Source organism: Caretta caretta, chromosome 5 (genome assembly GCF_965140235.1).
Source record: "Caretta caretta isolate rCarCar2 chromosome 5, rCarCar1.hap1, whole genome shotgun sequence".
Taxonomy (NCBI): Eukaryota; Metazoa; Chordata; order Testudines; family Cheloniidae; genus Caretta; species Caretta caretta.
This window is the reverse complement of record NC_134210.1, coordinates 113,150,513-113,172,087: the sequence shown is the minus strand read 5'-3', so window position 1 is coordinate 113,172,087 and position 21,575 is coordinate 113,150,513. Positions and strand designations below refer to the sequence as shown.

Sequence of the window (21,575 nt, the reverse complement as noted above, 5' to 3'; positions counted from 1 at the left end):
GTAGTTTTAGGCCATGCAGCAACGTATGTGGGATAGCGGTTGGGCATATAGGCAACCCCATTCCTCAAAAACTAGAAAAAAAATGTAGGATGTGATGATCCTGGGGGAATTCTGTACTACTGCGCATGCACATAATTAATGAGCCATGCATATCTTTAATTTTTGCCTAGAAAAAAGCTTCTGCCAAAATGTTGCTGCAGTTCTGCCTTTTTCCACACCAGAGGGTGCTGTGGCAATAGACCACAGCAGCAGCTCCTGGCCATCGAGGGAAGAGAAAAAGCCTGCCTTCTTTGCAGCAGGCCAGATCAGGAGACGGGGCTATGGGGAGACAGACAGCGTGGGGCTGCTGGGGGGTCAGAAAGGGGCTCATAAGGACTAGTGGGGGAGGACAGACTGGGGCAGGGGCTGAATAGGAGTGGAGGCACAGGGTCATGGGGGAGGAAGGTCCAGGGACACATGGTGATGGGCGAGAGGATGTAGAGCTACATAGGTACAGGGAAGTGGCTGGGTGGGGGCACAGAGACACCTAGGGACAGGGGGAAGGGTGAAGGGCCACATAAGGATACAGGGGAGTGGGTGTCTGAGTGGAGGTGGAAGGACACATGTGGACAGGGGATGCAAGGACACATGGGGGTGCAGGAACACATGGGGACAGTGGCAGATGTGCCTGACTGAATGGGAGAGGTAAGGGGTCAGCCAGGGTCTGCATGGGGGAAGCTCCCTAACAATCCCTCCCTGGCCCTGTTCCATACTTTTCCCACCCATACCCAACAACTCTCCACATTCACACCCAGGTTCCTTCCCAGCAATTTACTTCCCTCTCCTTCACCTTCTCCATTATCCGTGACTCCCCCAAGCCTTTCCAGTGCTTCTGAGGCATGTGGGAAATACGGTTCTGTATTGTAGTTTAAATGAATTATTACTCAGAGTTCTGTATTAATATGCCTAGTAAGGAATCTATTTGTCAAAAAACATTTCCTGAATCTTTTTTGTTGTCTGTATTGTTACAGACATACTTGCTGACAGGTATTTTGAAATAAATGACCAAAAATAATTGAAACTGGTGTGATTATATTATGTTATTTTGACAAATAAAATATACTGAATTTTAAAATATTGTGCGCAGAATTTTCCCAGGAGTAATGTGAATTTGGAGAAACGGGAAAAGTAGGTATCAAATTCAAGCACCCAGGTATATCAGCCTACCAAGAGAGAGAAACTAAGAAACCTCTGCAAACAGTGGAAAAATAGTCCTTAATGTCCAGTATGTGTAACTATCTCCACCTCTGTGTACATATTTATACAACGTGCATCACTGTGGCAGCTGAATACATTTGGGGGGGGAGAACTGGTTTTGTTTTAAAGAAGAACAGATTTTTTTTAAAAGGTACAAGATCTGGGTAAATTATTATATACCTATTCGTTATCCCATTTTAATTTGGCTACAGTGGACTGAGCAGCTTCCTACTTTCAGGAAACTTTCCTTGACTCCACTTTAAAAGGCTGATGTGAGTGTTTTAAAGAGGGAAATCTAATTGTTTGTTTACTGAAGGCATGTGAAATAAAGTAACTAGAAATAAAGTATCTCACAAACAAGGATGGCTCAGGATTTTTTTTGATCAATAATCTAATTAGAAAACTCTATTGCTGTTGATTTTTAATAACTCCCAGACTGACAAACTGAGGAGACACAGATGCTCTATACAGGGATTAACTTCAGTGCAAATGTGTTGTAACCTTCCAGCACCACAGACCTTTTCCGCCTACTTTTGCAATTCATCAATCTAAAGACAACCGGATTAGAACCAATGACCTCCATCAGAACCTCAGACCTAATCCTTGTCTCTTGGGCATGCACACCCACACAGTGGAAGAGGCCAAGAAAGTCTACTTTTCTTCTGCCATAGCATCTGCTAATTCATTCTCCACGGAACACCTCTACTTGACTCCAAAACCCAGCATCTCTTGCTGCAAAGAATGATCAGCCTACTTCACAGAGATGACGGCCTGCATCAAAGAGGGCCTGACTGGACACCAGGGACTACATACCAAACACAGGCCCAATAACCCAATACCTCTTATTTCAGAATTTGTCGCATTCATAGCATTGCAAGAATTCCAGCCACCACCTGTGACTATGATCCATGTCCCTTCTGTCTGATGGAGGAGAGTTGAGAGCATCTGGGATGCCAACAACAGCCATCATTAACACTTTTTAAGAGGGGAAGTTTATCACACATCCTAAAACATACAATAGTCAGAATGGTGCTTAAGAAACCATTGCTAGATGCAGATAATCTCACAAACTACCTCCCCATACGTAACCTCTCTTTTTGAAGTAAGCCTATGAAAAGCTTAAAAGAACCCTATCCAATTCCACCTAGTTACTGCCACTGTGTGGTATGCTGTCCATCAGACATGGAATAAACATTGAGTGCTGGATGATCTCTAGTCCTTGGACGAGGACCCTATATTCATACTCATATTCTGGATCTCTTCATGGCAGCTCTGGCTGTGGTCATGGAGAGAAAGCAAGAGATGCCTTTTGTGTATTTTAGATCCACAAGGTGAGACATGTCTAGATAAACAGTGTGCCCAGAACGCCCATCACACATACAGCAACAGCATCAGTTTCACTGGATTGCTTGCTGTCTTTTCCAGTAGTGCACACTCTGAGCTGAGTGATTTATGCTGGGAAAAGGGTAAGGGTTATAACAACTTCATGGCTGCACGGGAGCTCAAAACCTTGTGTTCCAGAAACATAGCCCACCATCACCATAGCAAAGGAGATGCTCCATTAGATGACACCAATATCAAGGGCTTTTATCCTCCACATTGGCCAGCTACTAGAGGGTTATATTATTACAGACACTTGTGTACTTTGCTACCCAGATATTATGGTATCCATATAGGCCCCTAGATAAATAAATTACCTAGATCCCCAACATTAGAAGACACTATGTACAATCACTCTCTAGGACACTGCAAGGTCCAGGGTCTTCTAAGCATCTGAGGTGCACTGTTCTGCACTCATGCGTGATGCCAAAGCCACATGACCACAAAATCCAAAAACAGTGTCCCATTAGGAGGTTCATTTTATTTTCTAGGAACAAATGCATCCACTCACTCGAAGACTCACTGAGGAAAGGCAAATACATAAAGAACAGAGAAAAAGACAAGCTCTTCATGGAATGTTTCCATCAAATCAGCCACAAAGCCAATACAGGTTGCCAATCAAGGAACCCTAATCACAGACCAGGACCCCTTTGTGCTAGACGCTGTACAAACACCGACCAAGAGGACAGTCCCTACCCTCAGGAGCCAGATCTGAGCTCTGCTATAACTCTTGATTTTATGTTCAATTGCATAACCTTGCAGTTAACTACATCACAGTAATATCTATTGTTTCTAGATTCTTATTATAATCATTCACGTATACGAGATACAATGATTCTTCACACAATATCCATGCTTCCAAAAGGAAAAATAATAATAAATAATTCTAGCACTAAATAAGAAGAAACACAGAAAAAGAAAAGTGGTTAAAGTCATGAGAATTATTTCCTTATTTAAATGCAAAGGCTTAACACTGTTAAAAGAAAACTGTGGTACAGTATAAAAGATTGTCTAATCTCTGCATCTAATTACAGAGCAGAGCAAAAGCATTTTAGTGTCTTAAATATAATAAAAAAGAATAATTAACAATGAGCTAGGAAATGCCATTTTACAGTCTGAGGATACAGAGTAGACTTGGGCATGTCTAGTCAAACTTATTATGATACAAGAATAATGAAAATGAAAAGCAGGAAATATAAAACTGACAAAATAAATATTTTTCCACACACCACACAATTATCCTATTGAACTCATTGCCACAAGATACCTTTGAGGCCAAGAGCTTAGCAGGATTCAAAAAAAGAACTGGGCATTTATATAGATGACAACATACACTGTTAAAATAGCAAGGAACTTCAACAAAAAACACTCCATTTTAGAAGAAATACAAACCCTTCATGCTTCAGGGTATAAGCCAACGTCTAACTAATGAGGGTTAATAAGAAAACTTTCTGTGGCACTCTACCTTGGGGGTACACCCTGTAACCCACATATTCATCATGTACATATAATTGTGATATTGCATTAAACCAGGCCATGTGAGGTAAACCAGGGGCAAGATTATGATCAGCTGAAAGCCATTGTTCTATCTAAATATGCATATCATCAATGCATATGAAATTATAAGAATTGTGTTGTAGGGTTTTCACTAAAATATACTATGGGTTTGGGAAGTGCTCAGATACTAGCTCTCCAGAGACAACGACAAGGGAGGTAACCAACACTCAGGTGGGTGCTGAACAGACATCACCAGCCATTGTCCAGCCAAGGAGTTACAATTCAATGACTCACTCACAGGAGATGCACCTGGGGTATTGCTTCACCTTGTGACTCAGCAATGCCCACCAGACATGCTTGGACTTGTGTTCTCCAAGCACATAGACTAAGGGTATAAAACAGAACAGAGTGGCCCGCATGCAGCTTCACCTTTCCTCCTCCCTCCATCCCCCAAGCTGCAAGCAACAAGGATGCTCAGAAGACTCCAACAGAGACTGGCTCAGGTTTCAAGGGTGAAACCTGTGTATTATGAACTGTAACATCCAGTCGGGTGAGAAAACTGCTTTATCTAAATACTGCCTAGTGTCTTAAAGGTTTAAGATTTAGATTGTACGCTTATTTTGTTTTCTTTGGTAGCAAACTCTGACTTTTTGCCTAGCACTTATAATCACTAAAAATCTATCTTTTATAGTCAAACTTGTTTTACTGTTTATTTTTACCAGTGAGTTTCCCTGACATATTTGGTAAATCTGCTCAGGTTTACAAAAGGTAGTGTATGTCCACTTTCCATTGATGAAGTGGTGAAGCTTGCACTGCTCATCTTGAGCAGTGCAAGACGGTATATTCCTGAGGTACAAGGCTGGGAGGATTTGGCTGGTGCCTTTCTCTGTGATTCATGAGTGGCTCTGGGAGCATTCATGCAATCTAGCTGGGTGTAGGGCTCCACATGTGGTTGTGCTGAGTGGTAACAGCGCCTGGAGAGTTTTGCTGCTTGTCACTAGCAAGGCATTGTGAGAGACAGCCCAGGCTGGAGAATTAAGGGGGCACAGCGGTCCCAGAGTTCAGGCTGCACCCTGGGGATCCTGTCACACTTTCCTTATGGACAGGTTATTCCGTAGCTGTGCATTGCAGGGTTTCCTTCACCTAAAGTGCCCGGCACTGGCCACTGCTGGAAACAAGATACAAGATTGGATGGACCACTGTTCTGATCCACTATGGCACTTCCTTTGTTTGCTGGCATTGCACATTCTTTCTCAATGCCTAACCAAGGATTAAATTTATTGTAATGTCAGATACAGCCTCATTTAAAGGTGACATTCTGGCCCCATTGAAATCAATGGGAGTTTTGCCATTGAACTGTGTGGGGTCAGGATTTCACCCTGATTTATATATTTTAAATTTATTTACGGGTACCCCTCAAAAGATTTGAGATACTTCTGCAAAGATATCCGAATTATCTAAGGCTTTAGAGTCTGCACAATTAGGCTGGATATTTCATGAGTAAAATTCACAAGACTTCCAACACATCTACTTCCAATTGTTGTTTCAAAACAATATGAAAATATCCTCCATCACTGAGCACCAACCATCTTACATGATTGATTCCAGCCAAAATTTGATTCTCAAAATGGGCAAAGGTTCCAACTGGTTCTTAGTGTATCTGATCCAGTTTGTGCAGTTTATGGTGTAGGAACTTTTCCACACGAGCAAACTTCATAACTGTAATTCACCACCGATGTTAGCAAGGGTGGGAGCCGTAGCGTAGACAGGAATCGTGTGCTTTTATGACCATTCCATCTAGTTTATATTAGTTTCCTCTGTCCTGCCTACATTCAGCTTCCACTGTTGCTAACACCAGCAGAGCTGCACAGATAGCGAATTACAGATTGAAAAGCGGCTAGAATAGGTACAGCCTTGAAAACTGGAACAACAAGCTTTAATTTGAGGCAGAAAGCAAGAGAAAACTAGTGGATAGATTCAAAGAGGGAGTGGCAGACAGCGTATGAGACTCTGTATTTTGGACAAATTGAAAGGAGAGGGCAAAGTAGGAAGGCCAAAGAGCAAGACTGTCTAATCAGAGCCAACTAAACTATCCCTCAGCCCAACCATTACACACACACTTGCTGCATCCCTGCTATAAAGCACCTATAGTCTTACAAAGCTACAGAGCTACATGCATGTGTTTATGGCCCTTCCTCTTTTCTATACATTTTTCTCTGTAGTGCCCCCCCCCCTTTTTAAATAAATGTGATTAAATCAAATTGGTATAGGTAGAATAGACAGCTGTTCTATTCTGGTTTCTGGAGTGCTTTACACTAAACGCCTGTAAGTTGAATTATTCCTTTCCCACAGAGGAAATATATACCCTTGTCCATCACAATTTGGGAAATGACACAAAATGAACACAGTATAGTGTAGTGTACTAAATGAGCACTTGTTAGACAGATTACAGATGCCCCTTTCCTGGGCTCCACTGCTGGAGCTCCAGGCCCTTTAAATTGCTCTGGAGCCCCGGGGCAGCAGCGGCGATGTAAAGGGCCTGGGGATTTAAAGGCCCTTCCCCTTCCGCCTGAGGTCCCCCCCCTCTGGTTGAGGCCCCCCTGCCACTCAGGACCCCGGCCCTGCATACCGGTAAGTCCCTTAAGTTACTTTCACCCCTGGCATTAATTGATATAATTAGCATGAGCCTGATTCTGTCTTCCCTTACTCATGCTGAGGAGGAGTTTAGGACCCAATCCTGCAATGTCATATGCCCACATAGAGCCTCACTGAATCAGCGGGGCACTGTGCCCGTGTGCAGTGAATCAGGACCTTACTATGCTATGCCACCCAGAGGAAGTCCCAAGAGGCACTGTGCTTCAGTTATAGTTTTCAGTGTGGCATACTTCCACCCCCACTGACCGAGAAGGAGTTAACTAGAGCTGGAGAGCTCTGTTAGCTTTCCCTTGAGACACTGATCAGGCCCAGGGAGGAATTAAAAGGAAGGAGACCTGGGAGAGAGGTGGGTTGCAGTTCCTTCTTTGTGGAGCCAGGCAGAAGGAAAATTGTGGGAAAGCTACAAGAGTGGTGTTGACTCATGTGCTGGGCCTTGAAAAAGGAGCAAGGACTCCAGGGAAGCAGCCCTGGTGGGAGCAGCTTTTCTGGAAGAGGAGTGAGTGTGAAGAGGAGCCCAGTGGGGTGGAAAATGTTAGTCACCATTATTCCGTTGGACATTACTTGTTTCAAATGTTCCTACCCCCGAAGGGGGGGAAATGCAGCATTGCCTGACTTGGAGGCTCAAGTCCTCACCATACCAGACCACTGAGCTCTGAGGAAGGGAGTTAGACAGAACTGCCGAAACGGTGGGTCACATCATGAGGGGGTTCTCTGCATTGGTGGGTTGACAGAGTTTCCCCACAGCTCTTTTGGCTGGGGAATGGAACCTCCTCCCTGCCCACTTGCTGCTGGGGTTGGGGATTATATTTGCTGTGCAGCCCCTTCACTCCCATACCTGTAGCTATAAAGTGTCCCTGTAAGTAGAGGAGGGAACCTTGCCCCATCTGACTCCCCACACAGCTGCATTAGTGCACAACCCAAACCCAGCTGATTAGACATTTTTCTTAGTAAAGAAAGAAAAAAAAAGGATATTGTGGATTCTAAATATTTCACATGTTAGACAGAGCAGGGGTAGCTACCGAGAACCCTCTGCTCCCTTAGACTTCAATGGGGCTGGTGGATACATTGTACTTTTGACAATCAGGTACTTCAACTACCTAAATATAGATTTAGGTTGCCATGATTGAAATTTAGGCCTATTTTTTACTTAAAACCCTAATCCTGCCAGAACTTTCACCCATGCAGAGGGGTACTCACTGCGAGTAAGCCCATTGACACACTGCATAAAGTTAAACATATTCATAAGCCTTGGCAGAACTGGGGCCTTACTCACGAATAACCCATTAAGGATCCCATTGCTGCAAACAAGCTTGAGAGTAAAGTTACTCATGTGAGCAATTCCCAAGGAAGTCAATGGGCTTAGTCAGGTCAGTAAAGTCAGGCATGAATGAGTGTCTTGAGGATTGGGCCTCGGGTATTTTTGTCCCCTCTCGGTGTTTTACACAGCTCAGACCTGAAAGCTGAGGAGTCACTTTCACCGTCTGGAGTGTTCATGCAGTCGCACATTGCTGCTCTGCTTGGGCTGTGAAGACGACGGCAGTGGACTCGTTACATGAAAACGGTCTGTTTCTAAAAAACAGCACTTGTTTCTAAGTTTGGTTCTGTAAACCATTGTTAAAGAAGTCCTAAACCTGGGGCCTGAACTCTATGAGAGCACCTATCTAATGCCCTGCCTGTGCTATTGAATCCGCAGTGTAGTGAAATGCTCCTCAAGAACCAACCTTAAAAACCACTTCCAGCGACAGTTTGCCAACCCAGGCTGGCCTGCACAGTTGGGGCATAATTTGTTTCAAAATGGAGACTGAAGCCATTTCAACAAAACCTTGAGTTTTGGTGGTGTTACAAGAACCATTGCCTCAGAGCACCCCCTTACTGCAAGACCTAGCACTGCTGTGCTCTGCCTTAGTTTGCCCCCAGCAGCCTTTGGCCTGCTCCAGCCGTAGGAGTGGCTTGGCCCTTCAGCCACACCACTTCCGAGAGTGCCCCCCCCCTCCTTCCAGAGTAATGGAGTCCTCTCGATAAACTCCACCAAAAGCCAGGCACAGAGGAAACTTCAGCCCTGCTAGGCTCAACGTACAGCTCCCAGCTGCAACAGCCTGTCTGACTCTCACCTGAGTTCTAATGCGCTTAGCAATACATCCAGTCCAGGCCCATGCTCTTACAAAGGGCTCTAGCCGGTCACAGCAAGGCCTCTGGCTGCCAGTTTTTCTCCCTGGTCAGCCCTCAACTGATGGGTTTTACTCTTCCTAAATCCAGCACACAGCACAGGTGTGGCAGGGCTAACTGAACAGGGCTGACTGGCCCTTAGAAGGACAGGCCACCCTGTTACAGACAGCACTTGAAATGAGACCATGGAGCCACAGATATGCCTGAGCTCTGTTGTGTTAAAGGGGATAAGAGTTTCAAAAGTAGAAAAAACTAGGATGCATGTTGTGGTGCAAACAAAGGGTTAGGGCTGTGCACAGGCACCATATTTTGTAAAACTGACCTGGAAACAGGTACACATGGTCAAGTTAAATCATGTGTTACTACATCAGTGGTTTCATTAACATTTCAACTAATTTGTTGGCTCTGGAGTGGAATGCATTATATCTATGCTTCTCAGCCTCCTTAACACCATGGATCAGATCCACTCCAGCACTCCTATGCTGCTGAAAAACAGGCCCCACCTGGATCCTGTGAGTCACACCTTTATTACAGCTTGCTGAGCAAGCAAATTAGCTGGTATACTTATCCTGGTGCTCGTATTATTAAAGCTCTGGGGCAGTAATAAATGAAAGTGTACAGGTTCGCACAAGCAACGCCTGCTGCCTCTCTCCTGCCAAAGTATTATGAATGCATTGATGTCCACAGACCCAGCCACTTCCCCCTGAGTCCCCTTTCCCTGTCTGATATCAGTCACAGCAGGAAGCAGAATTTGCAATTCTTTAACAACAGAACAAGGATCACAATAAATCACAGAACTGCTTTAAGGTCACCTCTGAAAATGCATGGGACTGAATGTATCTGCTTCCCAAGGATAAATACTAACAGCCAAATCGTCAGCTGATATAAATTGCCATCATTCCATTGAAGTCAGTGGAGCTTTGCAGATGTCTGCCAGCAGATAATCTGTCCGGAAGAGTCTGACTTGACCTTGGCAGGATATCTGTCTGTAGTTTTGAAAGTCTAGATGTTCTAAATCTGATATTTAGAGTAAGCCATCCCCTACCAGTAAAAAGAGGAGAGAAAACAGGGAATGGGTGGAGGGGCTGTTGAGACAGATGTAAAAATACATATCTTTTGTTAAACCAGAGTCAACATACAAAGCTGGAGACCCACAGGATGAGAAAAGGAGAGAGATCAGTAAAGACCATGACAGCAAGTACAGCACAAGAACTGGATTCTATATGGCAAAATACACCATCCTAGGAGGAAATTTTATGTGCCTCACTGAATTATAGGTGCTGGTAGAAGGAAGTCAAGATGATGCAGTAGGGCAGGGCTGTGGAAAGTGGGGTTATCTGTTTGCTATTTAAGTCAGTTCTATACAGATGTATGCAGGAATGCTGTTACTCTTGAGCGCCATCTGCTGGCTCTATAGTAGTTAAAAAGCAGGTAACATTCCCAACGTCAAGCATAGGGAAAAAGAACAAATACAACAATCCAGCATTTTCCCATTTAGCACTATGTTGCAATGCTGGATAGTTTCTGTAAACCATGTCATCCCCTACTGGAAATCATTCTATACATACCGTAAATTTATAGTCAGTACTGAAGTAGAAAATGAACCAGCATCGTCTTTTTTTGGTTTGTTTGGTTTTTTTAGGTAAACAGGTTCCTTAGCTAATTTCATTAAAGATGTTAAGTTTCTCAGCTCTCCTCTGCATGTTTCAACATCAGTTTGAAATCCCTTATGGGTTGTGAATAACTGTATTCATGCACAGCTTGTATTTAGTGCAACATTGCCATCTTGTGGTGCAAATATCTGATTAGATTTTTGAGAGACACAAACTATCATATTTAAAAATCACATTTTAAACAAATTCCCTTACCTAGATTTACTTTTGTAAGCCCAGGGATGGCCTTTTTGTTCTCTGTTTGTGCTGCACCTTGCACAATGGGGTGCTGGTCCATGACTGGGATTCTAGCTGCTCCTGTAAGTAAGATAAATAGTGAATAAGATATCAACACCACCTTTGATTATTTTAATAATTTCTCAAGTCCAGAGGCCTGATCCCTGTGGATGCTGTTTGGCCAAGCAGGGAAATATAAATATAAACAATGACTCAGAGGTGCACCGTTGTATACACCTGTACAATGTGGCACACTGTGCATACTTGTACTATGGGTCTGAGCCTCAAAATGGGAGTGAAATAATTCAACATCATTTCCCTCAGAGTAGTTAGTTGTTCATAAAACCAAAGGTAAAGTGTGTTTATAATCTGGGGGATAAAGTGTCACTATTTTTCTCTTGTTAGAGATAACATCTTTTATTACCTGATGCTCACGTTCTCCCATTGTCCACTTCTGAGATACTCCATTAATGTTGGATGAAGATTCTGCTGCCTGGCCAAAGGGATGTGGAAAAAACATCTGTAGATATGACAGAAACTCTGTATGACAGAGTAGTTTATAATCAACCCAGCAACTCGGTCTGTGACACCTGGCTAACCACAACTGCAGCAACAGCCTCTCTGAGTGACATAGGAACATCTAGGCCTGTGGTTTTCACATAGGTTTTACCATATGTTTGCTTGAAGAGACTTAGAGTTGTTATGAAGAGGATGCTCTGTGAACTCTTATTGCACTAAAGGTTTCTGTGTATTTTTCAAGACAGAAGGAAATACATAGATCTACACAGAAGTGTAGAAATTATACAATGTGAATAAGGTATCCAGCAAAGAGCCCTTTTTTCCTGTTTGTGAACGGATTCCATTTCTGACAAACAGATTTATTCCTACCTATTCACAGAACAATATTGACTGTTTCTTGTCCATGTAATGCAATTGTTCACCAAAAATCAGATGTTTTTGCATCCTGATTGGATATTTGAAACTCTTAAAATAATAATGTAAATCTTACAAATTCTTGGATGAATAACCTTTCATGCAAAAATTCATAAAGTTCTTTGAGTTACTCACATTTTTGCAAATAGCCAGCAAGTGAGTGCAAACACAATAAACAAGAGTGAATTATATGGGATCGCCTGCTTTTATCTATAAGTCATGTCTTGTATTATTTAACCAGCTCCAGTCAAAAGTGGTGTGTGGAATCTAGGCTCCATAGGCAGCAAGACAGCTGTAAGGTGGGTGGACCCCGTTGGGATGGAATGCTACAGGCCATAGACAAGGGAAGAGGGACTTCCCCATGTTCTTTGCATACAGCATCAGCACATTAAAAAAAAAATAGAACAGTGAAGAGGAAGTGGTCAGATTATTTAAGAGACTCTTGAGATTTTGGTGCCTTGCCAACACTTATGACAAAACGTTCCTTTTGGATCTTCTTAAGCCCTTCCTCACACAGGTTGAACCTGAACAAACAGCCGTACAGCATGGAGCTCCTGTGAAGCTATCGGACACTAACAACTAGCAAAGGAAGAGTAAACCCTCTCTCCCCCACCCCAACACACACACACATCAATGTTCATCTTTGTGCTAGCAACCTGGGCGCCTCCCTGTCCCAACATCCAAGTCCAGTCACCCTGTGAGCAGCCACAGGAGAGGCGGTCTCTAAGACAAAAGGTCAGAAAGGAGGTTGATACAAAAAGCCAATGAATGACCATTATTTCACTATGTAAGACACACTGTGTGACAATTGCTTATTTTCTATTATGAAGATCAGTACCATAAGCTTCCCCGCTCAATCCCCAAATTCTACTTTCCCGATTTTCTTTGGCCTCAAAGAGTTCAAGTCAGCTGGAACTGCTGATCTGTGCACTACTCATTTTTCTAAGTATTTGTTTGCCTACCTTTTTTTTTTTATTTTACTCAAAAGCACTAATTATACATAATGTTTCTTTACTTTCTTAAAGAAGAATAAAAAACCAAAATCAGTCCAGTAGGCTAATCAATCAGTAATGGAATCTCCAGCCTCATTTATTAATGGTCTTACCTCCAATCTAGTGTTTCTCTCTCCCCTGAAACACTTGTAAAAGTCTTCTTCATTGCCCTTTACCTTATCCCTACAGCTTGTACCATCCTGTATTAATATAGCTGACTGTAATATGCAATCCTTCACATTATTATAAGCATTTTAAATTTAAAGATACAAATAATATTTGTTCTAAAGGTAATTTAATATTGCAAAATAATTACACACTTTCTGTAAACTTTCAATACATAGTCTTCAAGTAAAACACAAAATACAGGTATTACGTTTACTGCCCCTTTTAGAGACACTAGGTCTGATTTTCAGTCCCCAGTAGGTGTACATTTGTGCACATGTTCAGATATTTAAAAGAACATGTATGTGTAAAGGCTGTTTACCTCCAGGACATGCCTGTGTACCGCCAGGACATGCCTGTGAAAAGTAGACACACATTTGCCTCTGTGTAAATGCACATAAATTCCAAGGCCAGAAGGGACCATGATGATAATCTACTCTGACCTCCTGTATAACACAGGCCATAGAACTTCCCCAAAATAATTCCTAAAGCAGATCTTTTTGCAAATATCCAATCTTGATTTAAAAATAGTCAGTGATGGAGAATCAACCATGACACTTGGTTAATTATTCCAGTGGTTAATGACTCTAGCATGGGGTTGAAAATCAGACCCGCTGAAGTCCATAAGGCTTAACAATTTTATATGAAGGAAGTTCTATTTATTTATATACATACACACACAGTCTTTATATTAAAATAGTTATACCTTAAAATAATATTTTTGTTTATAAAGAATGCACCCCTACAAAAGTGATCAAGATTCTGAACAACAAACTTAAAAACAATAGTTAACTATAATCATCTTATAGTACACTAGCTGAATCTAAAAACACAAGGCCCAGTTTACCTCTGATGGGAAATGGATTGGGCCCTTTGGCCCCAATCCCATGCACTCAAGTCACTTTACACACCAGAGATTATTCACACATGTGCTTAAGCATCTGCAGGATAAGGACCTTAGGCTCAGCTCAAGAAAGCACCTAAGCACATATTTAAAGCTTTAGTGCTTTTCTGGATAGGGCTGTCCTGAATCAGGGCCTTAGTTCAGAAAAAAGGTAAAAGTTTTACTTTGAAGTTCACAGAGCTCTGTTTTCATTATGGCTCATAAGGCCACAATGCACAATTAAAACAAAGCAAAGAACCATGTGGCCTTGACAGAAGAGATTAAATTAATTTAATATTTTATAAGGAGTTTAAAGTGCAACAATTACATTTTGAAAAGTCAGTATTTAAAAAAGGTGGACTGAGAGCACTTATTTAGAGTGGAATTCCTCCTTACACAGTAAGTTCTGCAATAGACTTCTGTACATCAATGGAATGTTTTTTGTTTGCATAAACATATATTACAAGTACAGAAGCCAGAGGTTAGTTTAACAAAACATACAGAGTACACGTACATGCATTCATTCACTTCTGAGATAACTAGGTACTCAATTGCCACTCATTTATAAAAACTACTTCCCAGTGACAGTGAGATTAGTGATCAGGATTTCACAGCCTGCCCTTAAAACATTGGAAGTTGTTTTTTTTATTTAATAAAAAGCATGAGTAGAATTTATTCTCATCGCTTCTAGTAGTGTGAACCTCAGCAATCACGAGTCTCACAAACAATGCTGAAAATGACTTACAATATACAAAACAGTTTAGTACACAGTATTAAATAGACCTTATCTGAACTGGGGATTTATCAGGCAATATAAAAATGATAGGTTCCAGCAAGTGAACACCATTCTGATGAAGAGCTGGCAGTAAAACTATTTTAATATCTGAGAAGTATTACAAACTGAGTGTTCACTAACTTTATTGAGGGAGGGAAGGGATACAGCAATTGTATAGTAGAGAGTAACAAACATTATTATATAAACTCTAACAAACAGGTTGTGTACAAAAGATTTTAATTTAAAAACTGTTTGTTTCCCACAGTGACCAGAAGAGAGAAGGGCCAGATCCTCGGCTCGTATAAATCAACATAGCTCCACTGAAGAGAATGGGGGTGATCACAGGTAGGATCTGACTCTTAGATTCTAGAAGATCCAAAATTTTCAGAAAGGTAGCAAGTTGCTTACCGGCTTTAAACTCCCAAAAAAGATAGCATATGCCCGGAATCTATAGGTTTCCTTTAAGCGTGGGTACAGAACTCCCAATTAACTTCAGTGGGAGTCTGACTCAATTAAGGGCTGCAGAATTTGGCCCCTTATCTCTGAGAATGAATTTAGATAGAAAAGTTATACACAGAAGATGAAGTAAAAATACTTTAAATCTGCTATTCCACCCAATAGCTGTAATACTGAAAACATTGTTTCCTAAAGCCAGTACCTGCTGGTGCACCTGTTTTTGTCCCTAGCAAATTCTGTCCAGCAGTAAGACTTCTTAGCAAAGTTGGGGGGATCTTATTCTAGCACACAGAAAGGAAATATAACATGTCTTTACAAAAAAAGAGGTTATTGCACATAATCTGAAGAGGAATGAGACCCTAGTTAGCAGGAGAATCAAGCTAAAGTCCAGTGCCATTCTTTGGTCAGTTGCAGAAATGTGCTGCCGGCTACTTTAACACAAAGGGCCTGATCCTCCTGTCTGGTAGAGCTGGCCTTAGTGTAGGACTAGTGGGATGTGAGAGGGGCAAATGTGAATTCACAAGTCTTTTGAGTCTTCCTGATCCTAGTGCCTCCCTGGTGTTATTCAGACACCCACCTACAGCACAACTTAGAACAGCCCAGATGTTCAGTGCTGCTCTAAGTTGTACCCAGCTGTTCACAGCCTTAAGGGGCTATGCCAGCACCTGGGTAGAGTCAGAGTGCAGTGAATGTCTGGCCCCATGCTCTTTTCCCTAGGGATGGGGTGCAAAGATGAGAAGCATGCAGCTGTCACTGGCTCTATATCACCCAGGGATTCCCCAAGTAACTAGTTAAGTTGGCTACACGTCCCTTTTTTACGTGCTGAAGCTGCTCAAAGTGCTGAGGATCTGGCCTAGAATACTGAGGAAAAATCATATTGGTGGAAAACACTAACCACTGAATTCAGAATTTAATTAAGGATTGAGGGTGGTGTCTATGGTCATTTCTATCTATTCAGGCTTTAATACATTTCAGAAAAGCCAAATGCTTAACACCTATTTTTCAAGTTTATGGGAATGTACTATACATTTTACATATAATTCTGACCTGTTCACAATTATTTGCATTTTCATGGTTATTTTGAGTACTACTAAATACTCTGTATCTGAACGCCAATCAATGTTAACAAATGTGGTTTATGTTATCAACTAAAGGCTAGCATGAAGCCTGCTGGTATGAGACAGCATCTTCGCTTTATATTGCTAAACCACTCATTTTACTTCTTGTTCCACAGCAGATTTGTATTTGTTTTTATTACACATTATTGGAAAAATGTGAACCCTAGGTCTGGAGTGCCCATATTGACACACCTACGGGGAAATCCTCACCCCCACTTTGGCCCCTTTACACTGAGTAAAATGGACTGGACAGGCATAAAGAAGCTTGAAAGCCCCGGTTCCTCCTAAGCGATGTTTCCCCTGGCGCAGGCACTACACAAGACATCCATAAGGCTGCCCTGTGAGGATCCGCTCACAAATCCTGACACAGGGGTTTTACTGAGGGTGGGTCCAGGAGTGGGAGGGGTGAATTGGAGGACAGGAACATGACATGCAGTACTGTGGAGATTCCAGGCAATGCTATGACCCTTAGGTAGGGCCCTACCAAATTCATGGCACTGAAAAATGTGTCACGGATTGTGAAATCTGGTCTCTCCCCGTGAAATCTGGTCTTTTGTGTGCTTTTACCCTATAACATATAGATTTCACGGGGGAGACCAGCGTTTCTCAAATTGGGGGTCCTGACCGAAAAGGGAGTTGCAGGGAGGTCACAAGGTTATTTTAGGGGGGTCACGGTATTGCCACCCTTACTCCTGTGCTGCCTTCAGAGCTGGGCGGCTGTAGAGCAGCAGCTGTTGTCCGGGTGTCCAGCTCTGGAGGCAGCGCCCTGCCAGGAGCAGCGCAGAAGGGTGGCAATACCATACCATGTCATCCTTACTTCTGCCCTGCTGCCTTCAGGACCCCTACAATTACAACACCATGAAATTTCAGATTTAAATAGCTAAAATAATGAAATTTACGTTTTTTAAAATCCTATGACCATAAAATTGACCAAAATGAACCCTGAATTTCGTAGGGCCCTACCATATGGCAGTGCCAGGAGTCTGACATAACTTACATAGCCCTGGGGAGGGGGTCTAAGTTATTCTGGGGGCTGTTTCAGTCCCTGGAACAGCCAAGGATCAGGACAGTGCAAAGATGGTTAAGGCTGCCTTAATCACTCTCCCCCTAGATTCAGAGTTATCTGCTGCACTTCTTAGAGGGGCCACACAAAACCTCACCCCTAACATGTGAATTGTCAGAGGTTCTGCAGCTCTCACTGATTTCATCTAGTGCTCTGGGCACCCAACACCTCTGAAAATCAAGCCCTAAGTGCCTCAAATTGGGCACCCCCCAGAAAAAATATCAAAGGATCTGTTGAAAATATGGACCTGTGTGTACCCCACCTCTACTTAGTTTTTGTTATACTTCTGAAATATAGGGAAATAAGGTCCTGCTCCTGCAAACCAATTAGTGTTCTGCCATGGATTTTAATGGAATAGGATTGGACCATTAAAGTGAAAAAAAGTTGGCTGCAGATCCCACTTAAAAGGGTTTCCCCCCCCCCCCCAGCCTAAATGATATATACTGCAAGGAGAGAGAGAGAAAAAACCCCACTGTAACTTAAGAAGATTGAAAGAGTCATTGATTGGGAAAGAGTTTATGGCTTTAGAGTGTGTGGGGGGGTCTGATTCTCAACTGCCCTGTATCTCATGTGGTCATTGATAGTAGTGTTATGGTAGCACTTTGCATTGATGCTAGTGTTTCGGTAGCACTTTGCACTGGCGGAAATAACGACACAAGGTGCAGGGCAGTTGAGAATCAGGCCGTGTCTTTTCATCTTCTTAGTCACTCATGATTTTTCCAATTAAACTAACGTGTTCATTGGAGCAGAGTACGTTTTGGTTCATACCATTTTATATTTGTCTTTCCTCTAGAACCATGTTCTATAAATAAAGGAATGTGTTTATTCTGGCACATAGATAGCGGCTCTTGAAATGGGAAGGGCTGATCAATCTAGTGTGACATATCACTTTCTTCAGACTTTGGGGATGCTTCCTCCCTTGGTACTTCTGTAGTAAAGAATTCAGCAGCATTTGGGCTGAAATGGTCTATGTTTTTCTACAGGACTATTTGTATCAAACCTTCCAGTGTGCAATATTCACTTCACGATACACCACAGGCAGATTTTGGCCCTAAGTCTAGCATAGCTGACCAAGGGAGGTACAGCCTCATATATGGGAACCCTCTGCTGGTGTAGAGCCAAGGTACTGGCTCCTTCACCCTCCTTCCCTTCCCTGCTGTTGGGATACAGGGTTTGGTTGAGGCTTCTCTACACCCAGCTGATCCTTCGAGGCTGACTTAAGCTACATCAGGGGACCAGACCAGCATACAGCCAGACCAGCATTGCGGGAGCAGATCTTTGCACATCCTCCCTTGCCCCTGCTCCACAAGCGGCACCATTCCATAGCAGAGGATCTGGGTTTTCATCTCTCAGTAGCATATTCCCAAGTAAAAACTGTTATAAAGTTCATTTCTGTGACCATAGCAGCCAAGTGTAAGAGGATGCTTAAAGTTCCAGGACCCGGTTCTTCTCTCGCTTAACCAGTAAGTCAGAAGCCACAACCAGAACCTCAAATCCAATTCCTTGAAGCCCAACCCCTATGGTTTTGGTATTGATTTGGATCTCAAACAGTAAGGCGCCTATCTCCTGGTTCAGTTGCAGCCAGACTCTCCTGGTTCAGTTGCAGCCAGACTCTCAGAAGAACAGCTGATCTCAATAGTTAAAGATGACAGAAGTCTCAGAAAATCAGTGACTCTTTCCTTGCATCATTTTGTCCTAAAAACTTGTGAAAACAGCCTGCAAGATTTCAGTGCAAGTGACTTTCAACCATAGCCCTAACTAGGAGTCAAAAACCAACCAGCAGCTTTAAAACTAAACTGGATTCAGATGCTACCCCTTTGGGGTGTCCCTATTGTTTTACAAGACAGGTTGGTACAAATGGCAAAAATTATACCACACATTCCTTCAAAGAATGTAATCATTGAAGTTTTAAACTTCATTGCTTACTGGAAGGACATGCAGGCCCTAAATACAATTTTAAGTGGTCATTTACCTTTACTAAATACAACTACCAGGGCATTAGGATACAACTGTATTTATTTCTACTTGAAAGGCATTAGTCAGAAACTAACTCTCACTAACTGCACTTGGAGTATAGGGTTTTGTTTTATTTATTAATAGTTTAATCCAAATTTTAGTGTTAATCGTTTACGGTGGGATTTTCAAAATTGGCTGAACACTGCTCCCATTGAAGTTATTGGTACAACTCCCATATAATTTTGTGGGAGCAGTTAGGCAAATATCAAATGCTTATGAAAGTCTCACCCTTAAACTTTACCACATCTGGAGAAAAAAGATTAAAGCCCAGAGATAGAAGGGGATTTTTATAACCATCTCCATATGCTTATTGGGAATATATGTATTTTTAAATAAGTCTGTAGTGGCTACCAGGTTCCACTACACCCCACACGAGCTGATAATCATTAGCATCCTGTAAATAATTTAGCCAAAAGACACCGTCATTTCATTCTGAACTGTTTGAGGAAAACATCAGGAATTTAGGGTTCCTGAATGTCTTATTTGAATTTAAGGCCTGTTCCTCTTCTGACTTACCCTTGTTTTACACCAGTGTAACAATTCCAGGTCTGATTTTCCTTTGTTACCACCCTCTTCTGCAGCTCTGCTAAAGTATTTAGCTACTGGGGAATTTCCCATGCAGTGCAGAGCTGCCACAATGGCTCTACACTACCCCCTCTGCAGTCCACATGTGGAGACATGACTGTGGAAAAAAACATGTAGTTGGAATACCACCGTGGCCTCTTATGGCTAAATGCATCCAGGTGCAAAGTAAAGCACGCTCAGGATGGCTCTAATGTATACTGGGAGCGGGGCACAGAATAGAGGAGGAACAAAGATGGCTTAGAGGCACCTTTGTCCCCCTCACTGTTCCTTCACTAAATAGAGCTCTGGCAGAACCAACATGAAAAGAGAATCAGTCTCTTACAGTCAGCTGCTCTGGCCGACCTTGAAAAATATCCTTAACTTTGATATTTGGAAAGAATTATATCATCAGAGTGCAAAACAAATCCAACCAGTGTCAATACAGAGTTCTAAGATAAATATTCAGGAGCACCACAATAAACCTTCTAGCCTCCTCTCCAGAAAAGTGAGGAAAGGTCATATTTTACCATGTGTTAACAAAACACTTGTGAATGCCATATGCATATTAGTCAGAAAAAACAACCCGAGCCACTACCTTTACCTAAGTACAGTCTGTGATGAAAAAATAAATAGATTGTCCCCTCCACTAAGTGCTTGATTTCATGTAATCTTCACGGGTGATTTCTTGTGTGCGCAGAGGAGGGTGACATAGGGGACACCAATGAAAGCCCATTTTTCACTGGGCCAGAACTTTATGACAGGGCCCTGTTCAGGGATCTCAGAGGCAGCATCAAAGTAGGCAAAACAGACACAGCCTAGGTAAGCAGCAAGGCAAATGAGGACGTGCCTGAGGAGAATGGAAAACAAAGAAAAAAAACATTAATGTGGCTTCTGTAAAGGTGTCAAATATATCACCAAGTTTTCAGACCAATCAGCCCCTACCCCTTTCTCCTGTCCCTCCTGAGCATGGCTAGCGTCAATCCCTGTCCTCTTTGGATTAACAAGATGTAGCATATAGATAACTATACTACAAATATGCAGTGAATTGTAACATTCTTGGTCCAAACTTGATGACCTTTGAATATGCTGCAAAAGAGACACTTACACAGAGTTTGGGGGAAAATGATGAGATATGGTCTTGAGTAAAAGAGACTTTTGCTCATAGGTGGATAGGTGTGAAGGAGTGGCACTGAGCTCTAATCTTCTTTGTCTACCTGTCTGCTGTCATGGATTTTTTAAGGATGGAGAGATTTCTCTCTTCTCAGACCCATTGTTTCAGACTGATAACAGTGCATTGGTTTACACTTGGAAGGTTATTTCAGCATTCATAAGGGCTAGAAACTTAGTTTTCATTAAAAGTGAAGTTAGAGTCTGCAGAAACTTAAGAGGCCGGGAGGCACATAAATCTATCAAGTGGATGGGATGTCTGAACACTATTGGTTGGGAGTCTAGTAAAGCTGTTCATCATTGTGAAAGGAACAACAGTCAATGCACAAAACAGCCTACGTGCATTAAGGGTTATTAAGGGTTTCTCTTCTTTAAATGAAACAACAGAGTTTACACACAGTACTTACCACACACAGTGCAAATACGGAAAGTTAAATGAAGACCAGATCTCACAAAATGCTTTGTCACTGATCCAGCAGAAAAGTGCTAACATCCACCAAAGACCTGAAAAGAGGCCCAGCTTGTACACACGCAAGTTTTCACACCTAAAAAATGACATAAGGAAGGGAAGAAAAGCTGTTATCAGTCACTATGTGGTTTGGCTATATTGAGCTTTGGCG

At 42.3% G+C, this 21,575-nt stretch overlaps 1 protein-coding gene and 1 long non-coding RNA gene across 4 annotated transcripts in view; both read right to left on the bottom strand.

The window, feature by feature from the left end:
* LOC142072221 (uncharacterized) overlaps positions 1-11,334 on the bottom strand; it is a 70,419-nt gene extending 59,085 nt beyond the window's left edge. Inside the window, exons 1-2 of the long non-coding RNA XR_012668635.1 lie at positions 11,248-11,334; positions 10,803-10,904 (exon numbers count right to left, since the gene is read on the bottom strand). This is a non-coding gene — a long non-coding RNA (uncharacterized LOC142072221). The remainder of the gene's footprint in view (positions 1-10,802; positions 10,905-11,247) is intronic.
* A 1,692-nt stretch (positions 11,335-13,026) lies between these two features.
* ACER2 (alkaline ceramidase 2) overlaps positions 13,027-21,575 on the bottom strand; it is a 39,751-nt gene continuing 31,202 nt past the window's right edge. For all 3 annotated transcript variants that reach the window (XM_075128825.1, XM_048850173.2, XM_048850174.2), the window contains 2 exons: positions 21,363-21,500; positions 13,027-20,635 (listed from right to left, as the gene is read on the bottom strand). In XM_075128825.1, coding sequence (XP_074984926.1) covers positions 20,449-20,635; positions 21,363-21,500 — 325 coding nt within the window. In that variant the 3' untranslated portion in view covers positions 13,027-20,448. The remainder of the gene's footprint in view (positions 20,636-21,362; positions 21,501-21,575) is intronic.